General features: G+C 45.4%; 1 protein-coding gene across 2 annotated transcripts in view; it reads right to left on the reverse strand.

The window, feature by feature from the left end:
• Positions 1–19,410, reverse strand: part of zmat4a (zinc finger, matrin-type 4a) — a 109,193-nt gene extending 89,783 nt beyond the window's left edge. Inside the window, exons 1-2 of one of the 2 annotated variants that reach the window (XM_035640976.2) lie at positions 19,230–19,410; positions 3,304–3,405 (exon numbers count right to left, since the gene is read on the reverse strand). In XM_035640976.2, the coding sequence (XP_035496869.2) occupies positions 3,304–3,405; positions 19,230–19,316 (189 nt within the window). In that variant the 5' untranslated portion in view covers positions 19,317–19,410. Of the gene's footprint in view, positions 1–3,303; positions 3,406–18,871; positions 19,087–19,229 lie in introns of those variants that run through there. The other variant, XM_047331340.1, reaches the window with a different exon arrangement.
• Between the last annotated feature and the right edge of the window lie 2,727 nt (positions 19,411–22,137).

The following is a 22,137-nucleotide window of genomic DNA, read 5'->3' on the forward strand; positions in this document are numbered from 1 at the left end:
GTTAGAGCCTATGCCAAATATCAAAGCTCTGCACATTCTGCATTCACACAATCACTCCACAAGATCTAGATGAGTGAAATGGGGTTGAGAGTGGACCCTCATCACACCTTCAGAATATTACAAGTCCCCTCTGATCAGATTTTTCTAAACTTGGACACGTTCAGATTCTAATGGACCTTTCAGAAAGCTGTTGCCGTCTGCATTGTCTCTTTCGAGGCGTCGCAACTCATGGTCATTGTTCTGAGTGGTCCCAAACAATCGTGTTCATATTTCGATTGAAGAGATTCAGTGGAAGGACAATCAGATTTAGTAAAAAGTTGGAATTCTAAGCCTTGAATGTTAGTCAGCTCAGGAATTATAGTGATGACTGAAAAACTGTTTGTGTTCTTCTAGCCTCAACAGTCAACAAAGTATTCGCATTTTGCCGTCACCGCTTTAAAGATTCGTTCTTCAAACACTGGACAAAGAGGAATGACTGTGTAGAGAAATCTATGCAAAAAAAACAACAACCTCCTCCATATCTAAAAGAAGTTGCACCCCCCCCCCCCCCATCCCTGTTTTTTTTTCCTGCCGCCGTCGCTATGACCCAAACATGTCACGTTGCATTAGACCCGAACTGTTCCGAAAGGGAATCTAAATGTGCACCATCTCCATGAGGCAACAGGCCAAGTGCTGCATTCAGCATTCAACACAATAACAAAATTAATATTTGATTATGATTGGTGGAGCCAGTTCCTGTCTCCTGCGACACCCCGAAGAACAAAGCAGTTCTCCCGTTACCCACGGACAGATACAACTCCTTTAAATAGCATTCCACCGCACAGCGCGGAAACAGGAAACAGTTTGACTTGTGAAGAGTTGCAGAAGAAAAGTTCACTCAAAGACAAAGTAATGCAAACTTCCGACAAAGTGACACTGTCAAATATAATTAATAAAACATTATTTCTCTTTGAGGAGTGATCCCCTTTGGCAAAGCCCTGTTCTCCATTAGGAACAAAAATAGAAAAAATCAAATGGTCATTTGAGTCCATTCAGTTCTTGTTACAGCTGATGTCCAGCAGCAGCAGGGCTACAGACTCAGTCTTGTACAGTAACGCGAAGCGACAGTGAGTGAGAGGCAGCATCTGCAGCATCCACTACCTGACACGCCTCAGACAGAGGGAAGGAACCCAACTGGAACCGACGCTCACTCTGTCCTTGAGGTTGCTGGTCTATAGTCACTAGGACGTTTGCGTGTCAAGATGACTCACTCCTGGAGTGCTGAGTCAACCGACAGTGTAGTTCATAGCGTATATGCACCTTTGAGTGCGACGGTGTCCCTTTATAGTGAAGGTGAAGTGATTGTGCTTCATTTTCCTCCTTGCTTGGTTTTGTTAGGGAAGATCTGAATGCCAATCATGTTGCAACGAGACCCTTCGAAAGCAAATTCTGGAGCAGGTTGTTTCTGGTGGAAAAGACCCCGGAACCAAGGTCTGAACCGGACTGGAAACCAGTCTAGCCTCCCTGATCTGTGGGTGGATAAGACCTATCTGATTCTATTGCTTGTGAAATGGAATAATTGATGGAGTTGATGCTGATTCAGGAAGACGGAGAATGTAGATTAGTGTCTTAAGCAGAGTCTAGTCTCCCCATCTCCGGTCTGTGTAGTTGTATTTAGCTCTGTCAGAGTAATGTCGTCATCTCACCGCGACTCTGACACCTCGAGACAGCCTTCAGCTAGGAGACTACTCGGCCTGCCACAGATAAGATGACCTTGCGTAGTGCGTGAGAACGCTCATCATTGCAGTTTCTCAGGGGAGGACAGAAATTCCTCAACAGCTTGCTCCTGCCCCAGACACATTTAACCAATGAGCACAGAGTAGGTCTGAAAACACTCTAAGCAGCAAGGATGTGCCGTGGTGAAGAACTCACTCCTCTGAACAAACACACATTAAGAAGATTGAATCGAAATAAGCAATACCAGATATGCAGCTCACAGGGAGGAAGTTTGGATGTAATGATAAACTGTCAGATTAAAGGCCATATACAACGTTGAGTAGATATGATTGGAGACCAACAGTCAGATAGCGTCCAAACAGCTGAGGAATGAACCAGTGATTGTTGAGAATCAGGAGAATGTACGTGCTGCTCCAATAGTCGGACTGTACTGTACCAACAATGTTCTTCATCAGCTGCCGGAGGTATAAGTGTCTCTTGTACGAAACTTTTAAAAGGTTATTCCTGACAATGTTCGTTCTAATGGCAATAAAGTTAACTCAACCCCCAACAATCTGAAGAGATGGACGGTTGCCATCGACGTTGCCCGACAAGACAGTGGTTTAAGAATGCCGGTAATCAGGGCGAAATCAACAGTTCATAAATATCCTTCTCCCTCGATGTTTACATGGTTTTCGCTTGGAAACCGTCGTGGAGGGAGAAACTCTAACGTCCTTTTCAAATCTGAAGTGTTTGGTGCCAATGATTAGGATCCGTTGTCATGATATCTTCAGATTCATAATGTTATATGGTTAGGTAGTTAAGTCTACCTTCGTCTCGCTTCCTCTTTTTTCCCCCTTAACCTTCAGCTGTTGCTGCAGCTGCATAAACTTGTTGGCCTCGTTCACCTCCCCGCAACTCAAGCCCTTGTGCCAGGCTGACGTCCTGGAGCAGCCCATCAACTGGACGCTCAAGGGACCAAACTGAACCCCACGTGTTACTCTTGGTTAGACAGCCAATGGCAACAGAACGCACATGCCATAACAGGCTTCCTACTGTATGTGTGGACTGATGTCAGTGGTTTTTATCTTCGTTACTTTGGGCTGTTGGTATCGCTGCAATGTTTGCAACATGTGTTTGCACGGCTCTCCATGTTTTGCAACACAGTGTGAGGTATGACAGCAGGGTGCCACAGCAGGTAAAAGACAGTGTAGCTTTATATTAATGAATCCCAATGATCGTTGGCAAATATCTAACAGGGTTGAAATGCTACACATGCCACCTTTGACATGTAGTTTTAGAAAAGCATGCAGGAACACCACTTAAAGTAGAAGCGGCAGTTGCACCCAAAGTCCAATTTCATTCATTTCTAGTGTAGTTCTCCACTGAGGTTAAATAAACAATAAAACATAATAAGGTAAACTCAGGTGTGATGTGTTCATTGAGCACATAAGCCGCAGGGATCTGGTGTATAGATCAGCCACGAATCTCTGGGGTCAGAGCGAGACCAGCGCGACCCCAAGTGTATCATTATCTCCACAGGAGTGTAGTGTGTCAGAGTCACGTAAAGGTAATGTGAGGTGGGGGGTGGGGGTTGGGGGTGGTCACCTCATAATGGGCGACCCTCTGGGACTCGGAGATGAGCTGCGCGCTGCACACTTTGCAGTAGCTGTCTGTGAAAAGCCCTTGGTCCACCTCCGTTGACTTCATCTGTGGGAAAGAGACAAATGCAGTCGCAGTTACTTACGCAGATGGACTTTTTAAAACAAATTTCAAGATTGACATGTGATATGACTCCCCGGCCTACAAACTCAGGAGAAACCTATACTTGAATTAAAACAGAGGGTTCAAGCCGCACTGGAGCACATGGCCCCCAAAAGTGATAAAAAAAATTCTATAAAAGTGATGTCCGCAAGATTTACTCTTTACACACACACACACACACACACACACACACACACACAAAAGACATTGGATTCTTGCTGTCAGTGTCATGCAGCCCTGCTTTGAGTGTCTGTTGGGAGCCAAGTCAAACCGACCAAGTTGTAATAAAGCAAGTAAACAATCGTCTCATTTCATACTTCTGTCGCTGATGATCAATATTTCATTACCCAGAGCGTTTTGAGTTAGTGACAGATGCTGAGCAGCTTTTTCGGGCAATGACGCAGAAAAAAACCCACATATTAATATCAAACATCCCACTAAGACTTCAGTCACGCAGCCTTAATCATATTTGACATGAATAAATGACGGTAACAGATAATGTTTTCCCTGAAAGTTCATTAATATATATGACTGAAGTCTGTGTTGTTGTTGTTGTGTGTTGGAGGATCTGGAACTCGGCTTCAAAAAGCTTTTATTTCCCTTTCCACGGGCACAGCTGAGCCATCTCTGCTTTCTATTACTTATTCAGCCCCAGCTTCCATTAGGGCCTCACATTTCATATCTGGGAGCAGCCAGGCTCAACTCATCCTCACTCACCCGGGGCGCGTACTGTACGTCTTCACCAGGAGAGATGAGAGCTAAGGTCATGCAGGTAGACTCTCAAAACACATTCCCCTCCAAACTGTTTGAATTCCCTTTCCCCCTCCGAAAGAGAGCGATACAACAGAAGAAGAAGAAGAAAACATGTCACGGCTTGTCCACTTCAAATACGAAGGATTGACCGCAGAGGTGATATCTCAAGATGCCTCGACTCCATCGAGATAAAAAAGCCTAGGTTGTTGCCTCTGTTGTCATTCAGTGCAGTGAAGTTCATTGGACGTTATGAGCCGTGAGGTTCACTTTACATTTCCCACATCATCCCCCCAATGAGTTGTGAATAAAAGATGAGCTCCGTGGGTCTGGGCCACTTGCGACACGTTGTTTTCTGCCCCGCAGCTACAGGTATCGCAACGCGTACATATGTTTATCATTGTATTATTTAAATCATATAATTTGGGCTTTGTTATGGAGCGAGAATCAGGAAAGTTGAAGCGAAAGGGCCTGGACTGGGTCTGAACTCCAGCCAGTAACGGTATTAAGATTGGAGTGTTTCATAAACCGGTCAACAGTTGGCCAGTTTTTCATTTAGCATTTTATGTTCGAAGATCCCTTCATTGCAAAAGTTAAAGTGCATTTTATAATCCAATCAAAACCCAGTCAAGTTCTACTCTGAAAGTCATTCTCCGCATTTTCCCCCCACTGTGTTGAAATGAAAAGTGGCACAGTGCAGGCGAACCTCAGCAGCACGCTGCTTTTCATGTAATTGGCTCAACTCAATTACTGGGCGTTGTTCATCACAACCGGATTATCTCCGAGCTGCAGAGTTGTGCTTCTTCATCTCTAGCGTTTAGCGTCGCCTCTCCGGGACAGGATGCGTCCTTGCTCTCTGGTGTCCGACAGCTCTTGAGGCCAGACTGACGAGGATAAAACCCGTCAGCGGGCCCTGAGACGGACGGAGGAAGAAGAGAAATATAAATAAATCAGTCTCCCCCGTCAGTGTCGTAATCAAGTCGAGAGCAGCGGGGTTTTTACTGTTAAAGATGCTGCAGGACAAACAACATAAATGAGCGGCTTTGAGAGCTCTGTCGGCTTGTGCCAGTGTCGGGCCCGCTGCCTGTTTTCGGCAAAGGGTGCACAGATGCTGGAAATGAATGATTAATCACCTCAAATTCAGTTAGGAAGCAGAAGCGTCACTGGCAACAACAACAACAGCAGCTGCAGCAGCAGCACAAGGAGATGCTACAGCAAAAGAAACGAGCCGAAAAAACTCTCTCCACAGTTGGGAGGAAGGGTTCATCGCTAGTTCCATCGCTAAGTTTGCATCCAAGTTTGGGGACGACCTGCCATGACCCTGCAATGTGGCAAAGTACCAGAAATTGAGTGTTTTCCTCATATCTTAATAATAATACATCATTACGCAGGGAGACTTCACTTGTATCCATTGTCAGGATCTAGGACCACTGACCCTCACTTTTGTCTCCAGGGGTGAGGTGGAATTGTCAAATTTGCTCCTAAATCTTGAAGTGACCCGCAGGTATTTCGTCGGCAGCCATGAAAAGAGCTGTCCGGATTCTTTACATGCACAGCAAAGGTGCTTCAGTGCTTCCTTTCCTATCTCCTTTAACATAGGGCACACAGGAGCTTCCTAGACGACCCACAATTCATTGCGGCAGCGAGATTTAACGTGACGCGCCATTCCACGGACGTAACGTATTAAATCTGAATTAGAAGAAGAAGAAGAAGAGTATGAATATGACCCAGAAGAGACGCACGTCATGTAAGTTACTGTTGCATATGGATCATTTACATCTGATGTCACACGGTGGTAAAACACTGACACATGCTGATGGAGTCGCTGAGGTGTTTTGTAGTTCATCTTCGCAAATTTGTAGTTTCACCACGACAGTTCGCACGTCGATAACATGATGACGTAGTTTGGTGAAAGTGGAGTCGGATTCTCTGAGCAGCGCTGTCGGCTTTTCCTAAGTCCTATGAATCCTCCTTTACACCTTTCCTTGACCACATGACGTTTTCCACTGAGGTCAAGGAATAGTAGAGAGGAAAAGACGACAGGAAGGACGATCCCAATCCACCCATGGGCAAGTCAACAATCACTGGAGTTTACTTTTCCGTTATTGCATATAAGAAGATAAAGGAGGGAGCACGTCACTAAAGAATTAACACAAATTGTCATCTCTGTTGTGATAACACTGAATCTTCCGAGCTGATTGCTGTTAAATTGAGAACATGATTGCTGCACCGCCGCTGCTGCTGCTGCGTGGGTTCTGGCAGCTGTGGATGGATGGCGGTATGACAACACAAATGAAGAGAAGACTCTGAGAATTATTACACGTACAGTAGGTTGTGCCTTTTATCTCCCATCCTCCCCAAGAAGTTCTCGGCGGAGATTAAAGAGCTTAGTGGAGGACGACTGACTGACTGACCTTGTCCTGCTGATGCACTTTAACTAAGTGCCCCATTGTTGAGTTGAGAGTCTGACAGGAGCGCGCAGCGCGGGAAAGACCTCACCACTTTTACAGTTATTTAATAGACAAAAAGAAGATAGACAGATATATACAGCAACTCGGATGGTTCGATCCCCACTGGCCCCAGTCAGCATGCCGAAGACAGAAAAAGCACAGTAAGTAGCAGCTCTGGCTGTAACTTGTACTGCTCCTGCCGCTGCGAGACAAACAGCGTTCGCTTTATCCACAATTCTACGTTGAATCCAAAACGCTTTCCCACTTCACAGATTATTTTGGTTTGATAATTATTCCCTCAGTTTGACCCTCCGGTCCCGGACGGTTCCTCGGAGTACAGGGCACGGACTGTTGTGCTTACTGCTATTCAAACAGAGGGTTGCAGATACAATTCCCCCCCCTCCCATGTTTGAACAGCATCTTGTGTTGAGATAAATGATTTGACTCCACTCTCTCTATCTCTCACACACACACACACACACTAACACATCATCTGTATACTCAGACTAGGTATAACAACCACCTAATTTGGTCGCAAACAGAAATGAAGTACGCGTTCATTTGCACACAGAGCGAGGAGGTGAGATCCAATCCCAAGTGGTCTCAGGAGACACGTTCAGGTGTGAACGGACCAACGCAGAGCGGCCCACGTGTGATCGGATCTCTCAGGACGGATGTAAATACCGGCTCTGAACGGTTCCCAAGTGTGTCTGTCAACCGGCAGCGCTGGATGGAAAGCAGAAAAAAGTCCTGCTGAGGGTTGAGGAGGGGTGAAGTACAGCCGCTCACTCGATGAACACGCTCCTCTCTGTGGAGATCGATTCATTAAGCTAATGGATTTCACCGTCAGATGCGTCGCTATAATTGCAAGAGGTTGACCCCCTTCCAAATGAGATGGGGGGAAAGTAATAATTTTCACCCGCCTCGATTGGATAAAGGGAGGTCTCGCAATCACAAAGCAACAGGGGCGGTTCTCTGCACAATTCAAACATCAATATCTGATCAGAACAGCTGTTGTCAACGCCATTACAGCAAGGCTGCCTCGGCACAGCACAGTGAGCTCATTACGGCGGCAGCATCGCCACTTCGCTGAAGGAGAAGTGCAGGAAGAAGAGGTCATCGAGGATCTGATGCAGCGAGCGGCGTGGTGACGATCCCATTGGCAGGCGGCCGGCTTGTTTCTCACACCTAGTCAACACTGTTTACTGTCTGTCTGTCTATGATGAGCAGCCAGCGAATCAGATGAGGCCAACTGTGCGGGGCGGGATGCCCGGGGCCGGGGAGGGAGAGAAAAAAGAAAACGCTGATGAAACAGTGGGAGGGAAGGAGTGCAGCGATGAACAGGAGGTCCCAGCAGCAAGTGCCCAGCAGATGTTGCAGCCGTTAAAGGTCAGTTGTAATTGCTAAGGGAGAGCGTTAAGCTGGGCAACTGGATGAACGCCAGTGCAGACGAGCTGCAGTCGTACTGGACTTTGCAGGAGGACAGCTCAGATGCTGACTGGTCATCATCAGCCCCACAGGGCTGTGAAGTTCAATGCAAGAGACATTTTAAACTCTAAAGTCTATCTTCTCCTCATTTCCCATCGAACCAACATACTCTGAACTTTTTTTAAATTGACAAACTTCCTTTTCATAAAGTCCTACTGGTAGGCACTCTGGTGGACACTCCAGTGAAGCACCATGGGAAAGGATTAGAAAACGTTGTGCTTTGAGTTGTGTTCTATTGTTAACATACAAGTGAGGCAGATTGGGATAATGGTGAAAGGTCAGAACACTGAAGTTATTACTCTGACGAACATGGAAAAAAACACAGGATGAAAAGTTGGCCGATCATGAAAAACACAAAATGATTGTAGGTCTAGTAAATGATGAGATATTTCTCTGGTTAAGTTAAAAAATGTGCCCACCTACCGGTGCTAACTGATGAAAAGTCATCCATCCATCCATCAAATCAACCTCTGCTTCTGTCTTACACCACTGAACCTTTTCATACGCTGAGGACTGAAGGACAAATGTGTCGTCAAAGTCCGTAAAGCCTCAATATATCCTTAGCCTTTAGAACATCTGTTGTTATGATTTACTGTAATTCAGAGTGCTACTGTGATTCTGCGCTTCCCACGCGGAGACCTCCGATTACCCCTGTGCGAGAGCTGTTGTGGCGTGTTCTCTCCATCATTAAATTCTAAGAGAGTCAAAAGCACAGGGCACAGTGCTTTAAAATGTTACGAGAGGAGATGAGGCATTTCAAAGGTCATGACTGATACCAGCCCCTGATATCCCATTCTGTTCCAATCTGTACTGTAAGTGCACTGTGCACGTCCACCCAAAAAAAGCCAGAGCCTTCTTACACCATAAACATAGGCTGGGACCCAGGCGATCTCCGCCACTGGGAAGTGATTTCCCCCAGGGAAAAAACTTGCTGGTCCAATCACAACCGATTCTCTGATTAAACCAAATGGGCGGGGTTAATACCACGACGCGGACGGAAGCGACATTTGTAAACAACCAAGGCTGCGGCTGATGAACGAGCATCTGACAGAGTACCCAATGTCTTCAAATTTCTCGCACAAAAAACGTCAAAACACCCGTTCACAGACATTGTGGAATCAGCATCACAGGAGTCTCCTCTCTGCTCGACGCGTCCGTCGGTAACGCCTCTTGAAAATCGAAAAATGAGCCGAGAGGTCCCAGACGAACACGCATTTGAGTATTAGTGTGGCTACACCAGGCTACCTAAAACATTATTGCCAAGTAACTCCATGTCGTACTTAAACACATGAAGCATGCAAAGAAAAGTGCCTAAACAACTGATTTGCAGCTACAGAGCAGAGCCACGCTTGGAGGACAACTGGACAGATGAGAGACACATTTTGTATCTAGGCAACATCCATCCACTTATCCCCAATCATCCTAAAGTAATCCAAAAGTACCATGTCCTTACTTAATTTCGTGAGAAAGAAGACCTTGTATGATTCATGACAAAGAGACTTTTATTAAAGCGGTCTATAAATGATAAAGCACCTTACACATAGCTTTTGCTTTTGACTATAACATTCTGGGAGCCAATGTCTGTTCCTTAGCTATTTGAAAAAGCAATGGGGTTCACATAGTGTAGAAAAGGAATGTTAAATCATCATTAAAAAACAAATTTTGGGAAGCTCAAGACACATGAAGGGCAAAAATAGTAACATAATTATCTGAAAATGTTCTTGAGTACACTTTCCATAGATCCCTTTTCATAGTGTCTTGCTTGCCAGTTGGATGCATTAGAATTTATTAGACACTGGGCATCCATCCAGCAAATCATGTGGGATGAGGAGGGAAGGCGAGAGTCGACAATTTGAAACTGGAGGAACTGAAAATACTGTACGTGAATCCCATGTAGATCCACATAAAATAATTACAATCAATTCCATATTAACTTCCCTGTCGTTCTGGCTGTTCAGCCTCGAGTACCTCTGATAGATCAGGGCTCATTAAAGCATTTTTTGAAACGCTTTAAGAGGAAAACGAATAACCCAGTTGAAAAGTAATGACTGAGACTGCCGGAGTGGACGTCCCTCAAGTCACGGAATGAAGTAACCACCACTAAAGTGTGGACCTGCTTAATATAGATTGATGACTACACATAGAGTGAGTGTCAGCTTGACGGAGAAGTGCTGGGAAGTCGATGATTTTGAGATAATAATTGTCTCAATTCGTCCTGACCCGGACGAATCGCAACCCCTGAATTGAGACACAGCTGATGTCACAAAGAACTGCTGAAGTGCTCGTCTTTTGACGAATGAGGTTTGTTGTCAGGGGTGGGTGGCGGTGAAGGTTGCTCACCAAGAGCTTCAGTCATTGTTGCATTTTACAAGACAAGCGGTTACAATACGTCGTCGGAGCAGTGCTGCCTCCTCAGGGCGGACTGGACGCTACAATGACTTGTTATTGGGAAGTGACAAGACGGGCCAATGGGCCAAGGCTAGTTTGATAGCATGCCAACTTCAGTTGAAGAAAAGAAGTGATGTTCATATTTTTATGAAACAATATCTCTGCTAGCACAGTTCTGCTAACTCATACGCTGTTTTTCTTATTGCCTCGCTAGCTCTGGGTCACAACTTTGGTCGGACAAAGTGACAGACCCACTGCCAGTACAATCCTTAGGACCTGTCTCTCTAGTGTGGCACAAACCTTTGGAAATGTTGCTCTGGATGATGATCACGATGGCAGTTCTTAAAAGCAATTATCTATTAACTGAGAACAATTATGTACTTGATCATAACTTATAAATGAGGTGCACACTCTGACAGATGTTGCAAATCACCAAATTTAAAAAAGTCTGCCATACAGTTAGACTGAGCTGTGCTGTGGTGGTGCAGCCTTGTGACGAGCTGGCCTTCTTATTAAATATCCAGTAATGGCCAGTGCGGTCATTCGGTAATCCCTCTCTGACCACAGCTCCATTAAAGCAGTCTGTAAATCACCCTGAAGAGCTTCAAACCCAGCAAAAGCTGTTGAGAGTTACGGAAGAATGTATTCATCCTGGACCTCACAGCAGACGTTTACACTTCCGTGATCGTATGAACGTGGTCCTGCGGTTTTTCCCAATTTCTGAAAACCTAGTGCTGCACGAGGAAATGTATTATGGAGTTTTAAAAAAAGTAAAAAGGTGCCTCTTTGGGGAAACCCTTTAGATATAAATGTATATAAAGGATTTCTAAAATCAATTCATCATCCGCTTTCCTCAGAATGCTGATGTGTACCAAACGAAAGCATCCAAACATAATTTGCAAACTGTGCACCCAGTGATGATTAGGTTGTCAGAGGTGACGGGCCACCATTTATTCATATTCCACAGTAAGTCCTCGCCGCAGCACCTACATTTTTCTCCTTTTCTCCTGACTTTGCAAGTGAAACAGATGAGTTTTGAATGCCCAGCGGAGCAGGAATAATCAATCACTGATGCGGCATAATAGCCAGAATTGTCCTTTTTAAATAAACGGCAGTTATCTTTGCTGGCCCGTTGCTGACAGTGAATGATGACACGGAATAGAGTGTGCTTGTCGGTCATGAATTCTGAAGGGGCCTCCAATGCAGCTCACTGAGGCCAGATAATAGTGTGAAACCCAGCATAGGCAAGAATCTGAAGACGCAAGGAAAAGAAATCTGAAAGTCACAAAACCGAGGTACTGAGGGATAAACGCACTCCGGTCCTGAAGTGCCTGGAAGACGAGACTGTGCCGAAAACTTCTGGACTGATGCAACAATTTCCATTCTTTGGAATTATTGATCACGTCTGCGCATATATTTCATTACCGGCACAGCCACTGGTGAACGGATGAAGGCAAGCAATTGCAGTATCATGCCTGTTTAATCATAGTGGCACCGGAAATATTATGAACGCACAGCTCACACAATATTTCATATTCTGTCCCGCTGGTGTTGAGTGAGTGGGCTATTAGTGTTGCGGGGGGTATATTAGGTTAAGCTGGAACAAGTATTTTCATGCTGACAAAATGTAAGAATTGAGTGTAAAATTTGATTTGCTTCTTCTCAAGGGAGAAAACCCCCCGAAAGACAAAACCTCAAGATTATCGCTAGAGCCTGACTGATAAACTAAAGAGGTCATTATATGGACCGATATCAGCTTATTGCAGACAGTGTACAGTGGTATTGGGTATATTTAGGCGGATGTCTATCAAGAAATTACAGTATATAAATGCCAAAGTCTGTTTGCAGTCATTATGAAGCAGTCCACCAGGGAGGATCTGCCTGGGACTGTAAGCCGTCTCACTCAGGCCCTGTTCATGGCGTTAACGTGTATCTTGGCTGGTCCGATCACAAGGGGACGGATCTACGTCAGTTCACACCTGGAATGCGTCCCCACACGCGCCTCGAGTGAGCACGCACGTCATTTCCGTTGACACCAAATGACTTGTTTTGCACTAGTTTTTCCCCGGCAGGATGCAGAAATGCACTTTTCCTGCCAAACAAATTAAAAGAAGGAGAATTTTGACCCTATTTCGGCGTATTGCAGGCAAACAAAAATGTGCCCGACATGTTTGACGGCCTAACCCAAAATTTTCACGTGGTGGATGAAACAAGCTTATGCAATTTCAGTACCAGAATGAGTTTGAACGTTTGGAGGATGTCACACAGTTAAAAGTAACTGAGCTACATGTGGACCGGACCCACTCCGAATGGGGTCTGAGTGATCGGATGTTCAATGCGTCTGAGGTGAGGTCACACCTGCAACTTTAATAAACCGTTGCTGGTTGTAAATCAAGGGGCAGGTTTGAGGCACTGCAGAAGAACAAAAAATGGATTTAAAGGACGCTTGCATCACTGTGATGAGGTATGTTCATTTGTCACACTGGATTAGCCAGAAACAAACATTTCTGTCAACATATTTCATTCATAAATTTGAGTGTCTCCAATTGAAAAAAAAGATGACTGAGAACGAGATGAAGAGAATATGCTGATTCCACGATTAGAGAAGCAAAACTCGCTGAGAAAATGTTGAAGCAGCTGTTTTGGATTTTGAGTTATGGTTTCCGTTGTTTGAATATAACTGGGGAAACATTCCCTGCATCCAGCTTCTCAAATGTCAGGATTTGATTTGATCTTACACCACAGAAAACAGAGGACTGAAAGAAACCAAGATATGAGGTCACAAATTGAACGTCACAGGACTGCTAATGGTAGCGGCAGCTCATCAGAAAGACAAATGACCTGTGTACATTTGAGTTTCACATTCACCCTCAAAGGTAATAAAGCTGTTCATGTTGGGAACCTTCTCACTGTATTCGAATGAAATGGCATTATGATTGTGATTAATCATACACCCACCCCATCACCGTGATCCCAAACAGTTTTAATGAGTAGTTTGTTTCTGCTGCATCTGATAAGCTGACTCACCTCCACTGCACAGATTGTTTGGGTCAATTTCAGGCCACCGCTGCCCAGGAGTAACCGAGCGGATATCAGGCTCTTGGTTCCGGCTGACTTTTAGTTTTTCTAATTGTCACTTAACGTCTTCTTTTACAGTTCAGTATCCGCATATATTTGGGCAAAGCCATGAGCACGTGTTAAATTGCTGGCCGGTGATTACGTAGGAAATGGTAAAGCGGCAGATATGAGCGTGAGCGCAGCTGCCTGGCCTCCACTGCGCTCGCCGCGACCTGTGAAATCCAGAGAAAACCATCGTCTCCATCACCAGCGGCACTTTGTGCGGCTGGTGCTCCGGGCGCCGGTGAGGGGCGCCAGCACTGCTCCCCCGGGGGCAAGCAAATTAGCCAGACTGGACGAGTGAGGCGGCACGTTCGCCCAGCAGAGACTGGCCTCTGTCTCCCATTCGCTCTCCATCACTCAGACGCTTTGGCCTCGGGGAGGCCAACTCAAGCCATATTGTAATGCCCACGTCTCCAGGGTCAAAACGATGAGCGGTTCCTTTTGTGTTTGCTGCTAAGTGGACTATCCCCACGCGGTGTGACCTGGAGCGCGCTCCGCAGATCTGCTGAGTGGAAACATTAGCACGCACACTGGGCAGACTGCCTGCACCTCGGTAATATAATCAGCTTGGCGTGCGGCCAGAGCAGACGTTTGGGGGCGAACGTTGCGTCGGCGCGACAATAAAACCGTGACACTAGTCGGCTTGATGAGATGAATTCTTCCCGGGGCGGGCGCGACGTCGAGCCGGAGGATTTGGGCTCAAATCGTGTGCTGTCAGAGACGCACTTCAGCAGCGATACGCAACAGCTCTGTGCTGTTCACCGAGTTTAATTCACACAACACTTAACTGTGGGCTGAAGTCTCGGGTTCGTCACCAGGCCCGTGTGACGCTCGGGGGTCGTCCCTATGTTCCCCTCATTTCTATAAAATTTCCCCCGAATCAAAAGTAGGCCCTATGTTAGGGTGAGGGAACATAGGGCCGAGGGAACATAGGGTTGAGGGAACATAGGGTTGAAGGAACATAGGGCTGAGGGAACATAGGGTTGAGGGAACATAGGGTTGAGGGAACATAGGGTTGAAGGAACATAGGGTTTAGGGAACACAGGGTTGAGGGAACATAGGACTGAGGGAACATAGGGTTGAGGGAACATAGGGTTGAGGGAACATAGGTTTGAGGGAACATAGGGTTGAAGGAACATAGGGTTTAGGGAACATAGGGTTGAGGGAACATAGGTTTGAGGGAACACAGGGTTGAAGGAACATAGGGTTGAAGGAACATAGGGTTGAAGGAACATAGGGTTGAAGGAACATAGGGTTTAGGGAACACAGGGTTAAAGAGGAACTTATTGGCCTCGTTACAAAAACATGCGCCCACGTTCGGTCTGACGACGCCCACACCACGCCGCCTCCCTCTCCGCTCTCCCTCCCGCCAATCAACGCAGGTAAAACGGAAACAGGCAGACCACCTCTCAAACAACAGAGCCAAAACTACCAGAATTAAGCGTGTGTATAACTACATCAATACACATTCATCTTTATCTTCTTTTTTCAAAACTGAACTATCTTGATTTCCTGACTCAGATTTGACCTATAATTGTCATGAAACAACTTTACTTTCACGTTCATTTCTTCGGGTGTACTTTTTCCCATCTACATAAAAAAATTGGATGAATTTAACTAATGATTCGATGAATTTAAGCCCTCCACTTTGTGACAAATACGAGTGAAGACATAATAGTCCTGTGCCGAGCACAATGGAATACGAAAGGGGGCACTCCACCGACGGGTCCCTCATCTCATAGTCTTCATTTCATCCCCCGTCGTCCCAGGCCCCTCGTACACATGAGGAAATCAGAATGATAAACTTGAGAAATTGCATTTTAAAAATTGACAAGAGCTCAGTCTGCAAGTCCACCGGGTGGACATTCAGGATCAGCAGATAATTTCACTGTTTGGTGACTATTCTTCTCAAATCATTTATTCATCTCGAGCCAGCTCAACAGCTGAAACCATATGGTGAAGTATATATTTGTATCTAATCAATTAGTTGGAACGATTGTTATCATGTCATAAATCAATGGCTTCACTTCATTGTTTGTTTAACACCCAGCTCTGTCCACTGGTGTCACTTCTTGGACACTGTGTCCGATGTTGCTTTTGGAAATTACAGTGCATAAAAAAAAAACGATTTAGAAAAAAACATTCAAGCTGTCCTGCAGCTCCGACGTCAGTCGGGGCGTCTGCTGCTCCGCGTCCCGTGGAGAAGATCCATCACACCGCGACATTTCCTCTACGTAGCTATTTGCGTCCTCAACACACTCAGCTCATACTTTCGGAGCTCTTTGTTTCTCCGCGTGCCATTTACAACAACAACAAAAAAAATCCTTCTGAGACCTATCTCAGTTGACCTTCCGCGGAAGTAATAATGGAGACGGACCTGAAGACGGCTACGGCGAGGATGGGCGACAGGAAGCAACAAAGAAGCGGGGGGCAATTATTACTTTACAAAAGCAAACACTTATTGAGCGCTGAGCTTCAAAGAATTTTATTTATAGGCCAGAACAAATTACAGGCAGCAGACGCGGGGGGAGTAGGGGGGGGGGGGGGGGGGGGGTGTTATTGTCCCTGCTTGAAGTTGTTCGAAAATAGTACGGATGACTGGAGGGCCTGGACAGATGCAGAAAATCAATGTCATGTGGCGTCTTAGAAAAGAGCAACCCACAGGTTTGTGTCCCGGTAAAAAGATTTCAACGACAGTGCCGAGATGGAGCCATCTTGTGGTTTTCCAGGGGGGGGGGGGACACATGCAACGGTGAAATGCTTTTTCTCCCCTCATGTTTTTCTTTTTGTCACCAAGCTGGAGGCTGCAGAATTGAGAAGTACAGTATCATCCATTTCATGTCTTTAGCAGGTGTTGGGACCGATGCCGCAGGGGGAGAAGAAGCTCCCCGGTTCCAAATGAAGCGACTATTGTTTGAACAAAGTAAATCACACTGTCGCCGGCACTTTGCGACGGATCGTCTGCCTGGATCTGCTCATGTCAGAGATGCCAGCGTGTGGAAATTCCCCCCAACCGGATAATAAACGTGTGACTTTCACAGCTCAGTATGTGTAAAGCTCTAACTTTGATCCTTCATGATAGATTTGCTGCCTCGCTCCTGTGGTGCACTTCAAGGTGTGTGAATTGTTTCCCAATGAATTACCTAGACTGCGGCGGCCCTACATGGTCTCATTTGTCCAAAGACAGTTTCATGATGACCCAACGCTTCTCATAATAACACAAAAGATCTCTAACTTAGCTGTGTGCAGCTCTCTACTCCGCTCTCACTTGGTCTCGTTCTCTGTTTCTCTCTCACAAACCGTCCGGACTCTACCCATCACGGTTCCTACCGTCCGGACTCTCCTATGAGATGTCACACTGCTGTGACATCTCATCTGCACAGAGCAGACACTTTCACTCTCAGTTCATAACTGCGGCATCCGACAAAGTATAAAGTATTTTGCACATTTGAGTGTTTTGAGTTCGATACAAGAAAATTAACTAAAGGTTTATGTTTATTTAAAAAAATGAAACAGACGCTGGTGGGCAAGTTATGTAATTGGTGTAATGGAAAATTTTGTAGGAACAATGAGATCGTGGATGACTTAAGCAGAAGTACTTTTTTCAAGAGCCCAATATATTTCTGGGTCGTTACACGGATCAACAAGTGGTCAGTGCATGGCGTCTCTGTGGGTGTCTTTAGCTCTCAGGACGATGTCGTCATCAAACAGACAGAAATGGCTCCACGGTATCTCCATAGTAACCCTCTGTCACAAGATGTCTCTTCATCTATCTCTGTGACGCCCAGAGACGGCCTTCGGCTATAACCGCCGACTGTCCCGGCCTGGCCAGATGATGAGATGACCTCCAATAGCGAATCAAACACTCATCTCTGCAGTCTCTCTGGGAGGAGAGGAGAGAAAATCTTCAACAGTCGGTATGTTGGAGTTTTACAGGTAATGCCTATAAGATGTCTCCTTGTATCCACAACATACATGAGACTATTTGTCACGAGTCAATGAAAAGAAAACGAATTAGGAACGATTCTGATCAACAGTTCATTCTCGTCTTATTTAAGCAAAAATTGACAAATACCTGCTGTTCCACAAATGTGATGTTTTCTATGTTTTCTCTGACAATAAACTGAGCGTGAGACATGAAATCTTCGGCATCCTCTAACCCCCTAACCCAAGGAGCGAATCAACGGATAATTCAATGATGGAAACAGTCAATACTACAAGCTATACTAGGAAACCATACTGTACATTGGGCAACAACGACAAAGACATACTGAGGCTGAGCATGTGCTGTAAAAAAAAAAAAAAAAAGCGTTTGAATGCCGCATCTAATAAAGACGAAGCCACCTGAGAGACATTAAAGCAAAGACTGGGACAATGTCGTCTATATGTTCCTCTTTTTGTTTGCTTTCCTGAGCAGGAGGGAACCGGCCACTGAAGTCCCGAAGGACACGCATATCACTACAAAGAAATGTGGAGAGAAAAATAACAGATTTAGTTCATTTTTCATATTGACTGCGGCGGCCCTACATGGTCTCATTACACATTAATGTTTTAGAGCTGAATCGATTAGATGATTAATCAATGACTCAATAAACCTACAATCACCATCGACTATTTTGATAATCGACTTACTGTTTCGCGATTTTCTTTTTTCTGACTGTTGCTCAAAGAAAACAAAACAAGATATTTGATGAGGCCTAGACATTGACACAGTAATTAATCAATTATATAAAATATGAATATAATCTTAACTTCCACCAATGATTCCACTCAAACAAAAAGACTTCACTCTCAACCACTTATAAAAGAGAAGGGGAGTCTGCAGAGGGAAAGTTATTTTTAAAATCTCAGTGTGACATTATGACATCAGCATGTCAACCCTGACCCCGCGCGGCTCCCTCCTCTGCGCGCCCCTGCCTCTAATCCACCGTAAATGTCACCTCGAGATGTTCGACAAGCCCACATGCACTGATGCTGACGTTGTCACGCTGCTCTCACATCCATCCTTCATTAGGAATGAAGAGCAATGACGCGGACTGCAGCATCTTATTTTGAAAAAACTGTTCAGAAGATTTGGCCCCTGGAGTTTCAACGGGACCGAACGTCATGGAGCAGACATTCCTTGGTTCTTATCTAGAGGTGAAGGGTCCCCCCCCCCTCCCCCTGGGGTGTCCCCGGACCCCGCTCCTCACCCTTTCCATACACACGTCTCTCACCAACAACATTCGGCACCTGTGCTTGTCCTGCTTTACTTTCCCCCTTCCCATACGCAGCCCGTGCGCAGCGGCGCGCTGCCCGCCGCCGCTCCGCTCCGTCTCCAGGCGGCGGCACACGCAACAAGAATCTCGGTGAGAGGGGATAAAAGAAGAAAAGAGAGAAAAAGAAAAATCAGCATGCACCACGACCACCGTGCCTTCCCCTGCAGTAAAGGCGCCCCCCCCAAAGTCACGCTCACTCCTCTCTGCAGCCGCGCACGCCTCTTGTCGCGGACGGCACAGGAGATGGAGATGCGGGAGGAGACAGGAGATGGAGATGCAGGAGAAGACTGGCAGGTGCAATGCAAAATGAATGTACCTGTAACTCCACACTGTAGCCCTGACAGAAGTGTGTCGGGAACACGGCCAGCTGGTGTTGCACTTGGAGGGAAACTGTATAATCCATGAACCGGGAGATGCTGAGCTGCGGCAGACTTTGAGCGCGGGACGCGTCTGTCTGTTGCTGCTGGCGGCGGCCACGATCCGCTGTACTACGACGCGCCGCTGCTCCCCCGCCCCGCCGCGCTCCCATTGGCCGCGGCGCGCTCATCGGCCGCCGGGGGGTGGGAGGTGGCGGCCCCCGTCATCAGCGAACATCATCTGGGTGCCACTAGAAACCATTCACATATACATCATCATTCAGATGATGAGCACGGACTTGTGGCTCTAATTATCAGCAGCCATCCCATTTTTAAAAATTTTTTTTGCCACCACTGAATACTAAATGATGGCTCGCTCTTTCTAAAATGTATCTTACATTTGACACAACCGAACGCTCTTTTTATTTTTTGGGGCATAGATGTAACCAAGTTTAAAAAGGCAAGACTCCATTACTTTTAGAGTAATGAGTTACATCACTCATTAGCAGGGCCGGCCAAGAAGTAACCGAGCTAAGCGGCTGCTTGGGGCCCGTGGACAGCAGGGGGCCCCCAAGAGCACGTGAAATGTCCCACAAGTCAGCCAAATTTTTTATTTTTATTGATTTTATTATATACATGTTATATAATGTCAGTGGCAATCATACAAAAATGCAATCTTATGTTAACGGAATGTCAAGCTAATACCGGCTTAATGAATTCTCTCTGCCTGTCAGAGGTCACAGTTGGCTACTTTTAAGATTAAAAAAACACAAAAGCATAAAGACTGACATTGGTATAATGTGAGCAACACAGCTATAAACTGATAAAGTTGATAACGGGTGCGCTAGAGTTACAGAAGGTGTGCGAGCGATGAAGCAATTGACAATAGTATTCGTGGCGGTGGTGGGGGGGAAATCAAATTTTGGTTAGGGCCCCAGATATGCTAGGGCCGGCTCTGCTCATTACTTTGTTCTTCTGCCTTTTAAAAACTTCAAATCCTGCAAACCCTCGCATTACTCCTTTTGTATTCCACACAGGGAGACGGGCCATTGAGCGCAGTACCACCCCAAGACTCCCGGTGGTGCTGTACTCAACAGTGGCATCCTGCTTACAATAATAATCTTACTAACGGCAGACACAACTACATTTCTGAGAATCAAATATAGACTGTACATAAAATATGGAGCTATAAGAAAATGAAGTCAATGTGGAATTGCCTGAAGCCTGTATTCTCTGGAATCACCAGCAGAGGGCGACTCCACTGGTTATATATAATTTTGATTCTATTTTAAAATCAAATATCTGCGGCATGAATGTATTTCATGAGAACACGTTGTTCCGCAGTGTTGTGGAAATATTCTAAACGTGTACCTGTTTCATAACAGTCAGCATGCAGCCTTCAAATAAAATTTCTATATACGAAAGTCTGATGATGTTGACACACACATCCAACATCCAACATCCAAATTATTTATCACAATTCAAAACTTGAATTTAACCAATTACTAATGAATCTCACATCATGCTCATCAGCTCGTCTGTTGGCCAAACATCATGTGGATCTTCACCTTTTCTCGATTTTACAATATTAGAGATACAGTTTGGTCTTTAACGTTTAGTGAAAAGAAAGATATTTATGAATATGAGTGAAGTCAATTCCTGTAGAACTGAACGACACGGCAGTTTTCTGTCTGCGGCGGTCCGGCATCCGGTTCATATAATAGTATCAGGTTAAGATTGTCTATAATTTGTGAGAGATCTTTGAAACTGTGTTTTTAGGACCATATTTTGGTTGACCTTGACCTTTGACCTTTAAGCTATGAGCTCCGAAAATTCCTCATCTGCAGTTATACCCTCCCAAGAAATATCCCTACCAACTTTTTACTGAAAATCTGTCCCTGCTGTGTCCTTTTGTTCACGGACACACACTCACGTCACGTCTCCTCCATCTCTTCATACACCTTCAGCCGGAGACTCCTGAAATTCGGCAAGAACACGAGAGCACAAAAAACTTGTGGATACAACTGTGGAATCACAATTCACCTCTCTTGTTTCAGACTTACAGTACCAACCCCTCCCCCCCCGCCACAAGCTGCTACAGCGTGCTAATGAACCGGTCTGTCCACTGAACCACATGCGACCAGTCTGATGTCACCACACCATAATGTGACAGGACGATGAAGTCGCCTTTACGGCTTTTTGTGATTAGATCATTTAATGCTGGTTCGATGAAAACAGAGGAAGTACTGAGGGGTGCAAGAAGTACCAGTATCAGCAGTTTACTAATAGTAGTTGTCGAAGGTAATATTGATATATATTAATATAGTAATAGATTGTAATTATAAAAGTTTTACTCTATTCAACATCATATTGTCATCACAATTATAATACACATTTCTATATATATTTTTGATCAACATTTTGTTTTGTCTGATATTCATTTCAGGTCACAAATTACATTTCCAGATGTTTGTGCTGTTGATATTTAATAGATGTATTTTCTTTCCTGTGAGAGCCAATGAAACCCCTGCGACTTCAGTGGGATCTGCCCACTGATACGACACTCGGCCCAGACCCACACAGAATTGAGACACATGAATCTCTTTTGTGGGAATTAACATGACACCTTAATGAAGCAAACGTTGTGGCGGCTCCAACTGATAACACATCAATATTCATATTCGCGGAGCCCCTGCGGCTCCGTGTTCCTAATAGAAACGTATTAGACTGTTTGTCTGCGGCTAAACACACAGGACGAGTCGAGCGCTCGGCTCCAGCACCTTCCTGCTTCCAGCTTATGCTTGGGAATGTGGATGGAGGTTGCATGGCTGCGGGGCAACAGCTATGTGCAAACAAGGTCGGCGATTG

Source organism: Scophthalmus maximus, chromosome 3 (genome assembly GCF_022379125.1).
Source record: "Scophthalmus maximus strain ysfricsl-2021 chromosome 3, ASM2237912v1, whole genome shotgun sequence".
Lineage (NCBI taxonomy): Eukaryota > Metazoa > Chordata > Actinopteri > Pleuronectiformes > Scophthalmidae > Scophthalmus > Scophthalmus maximus.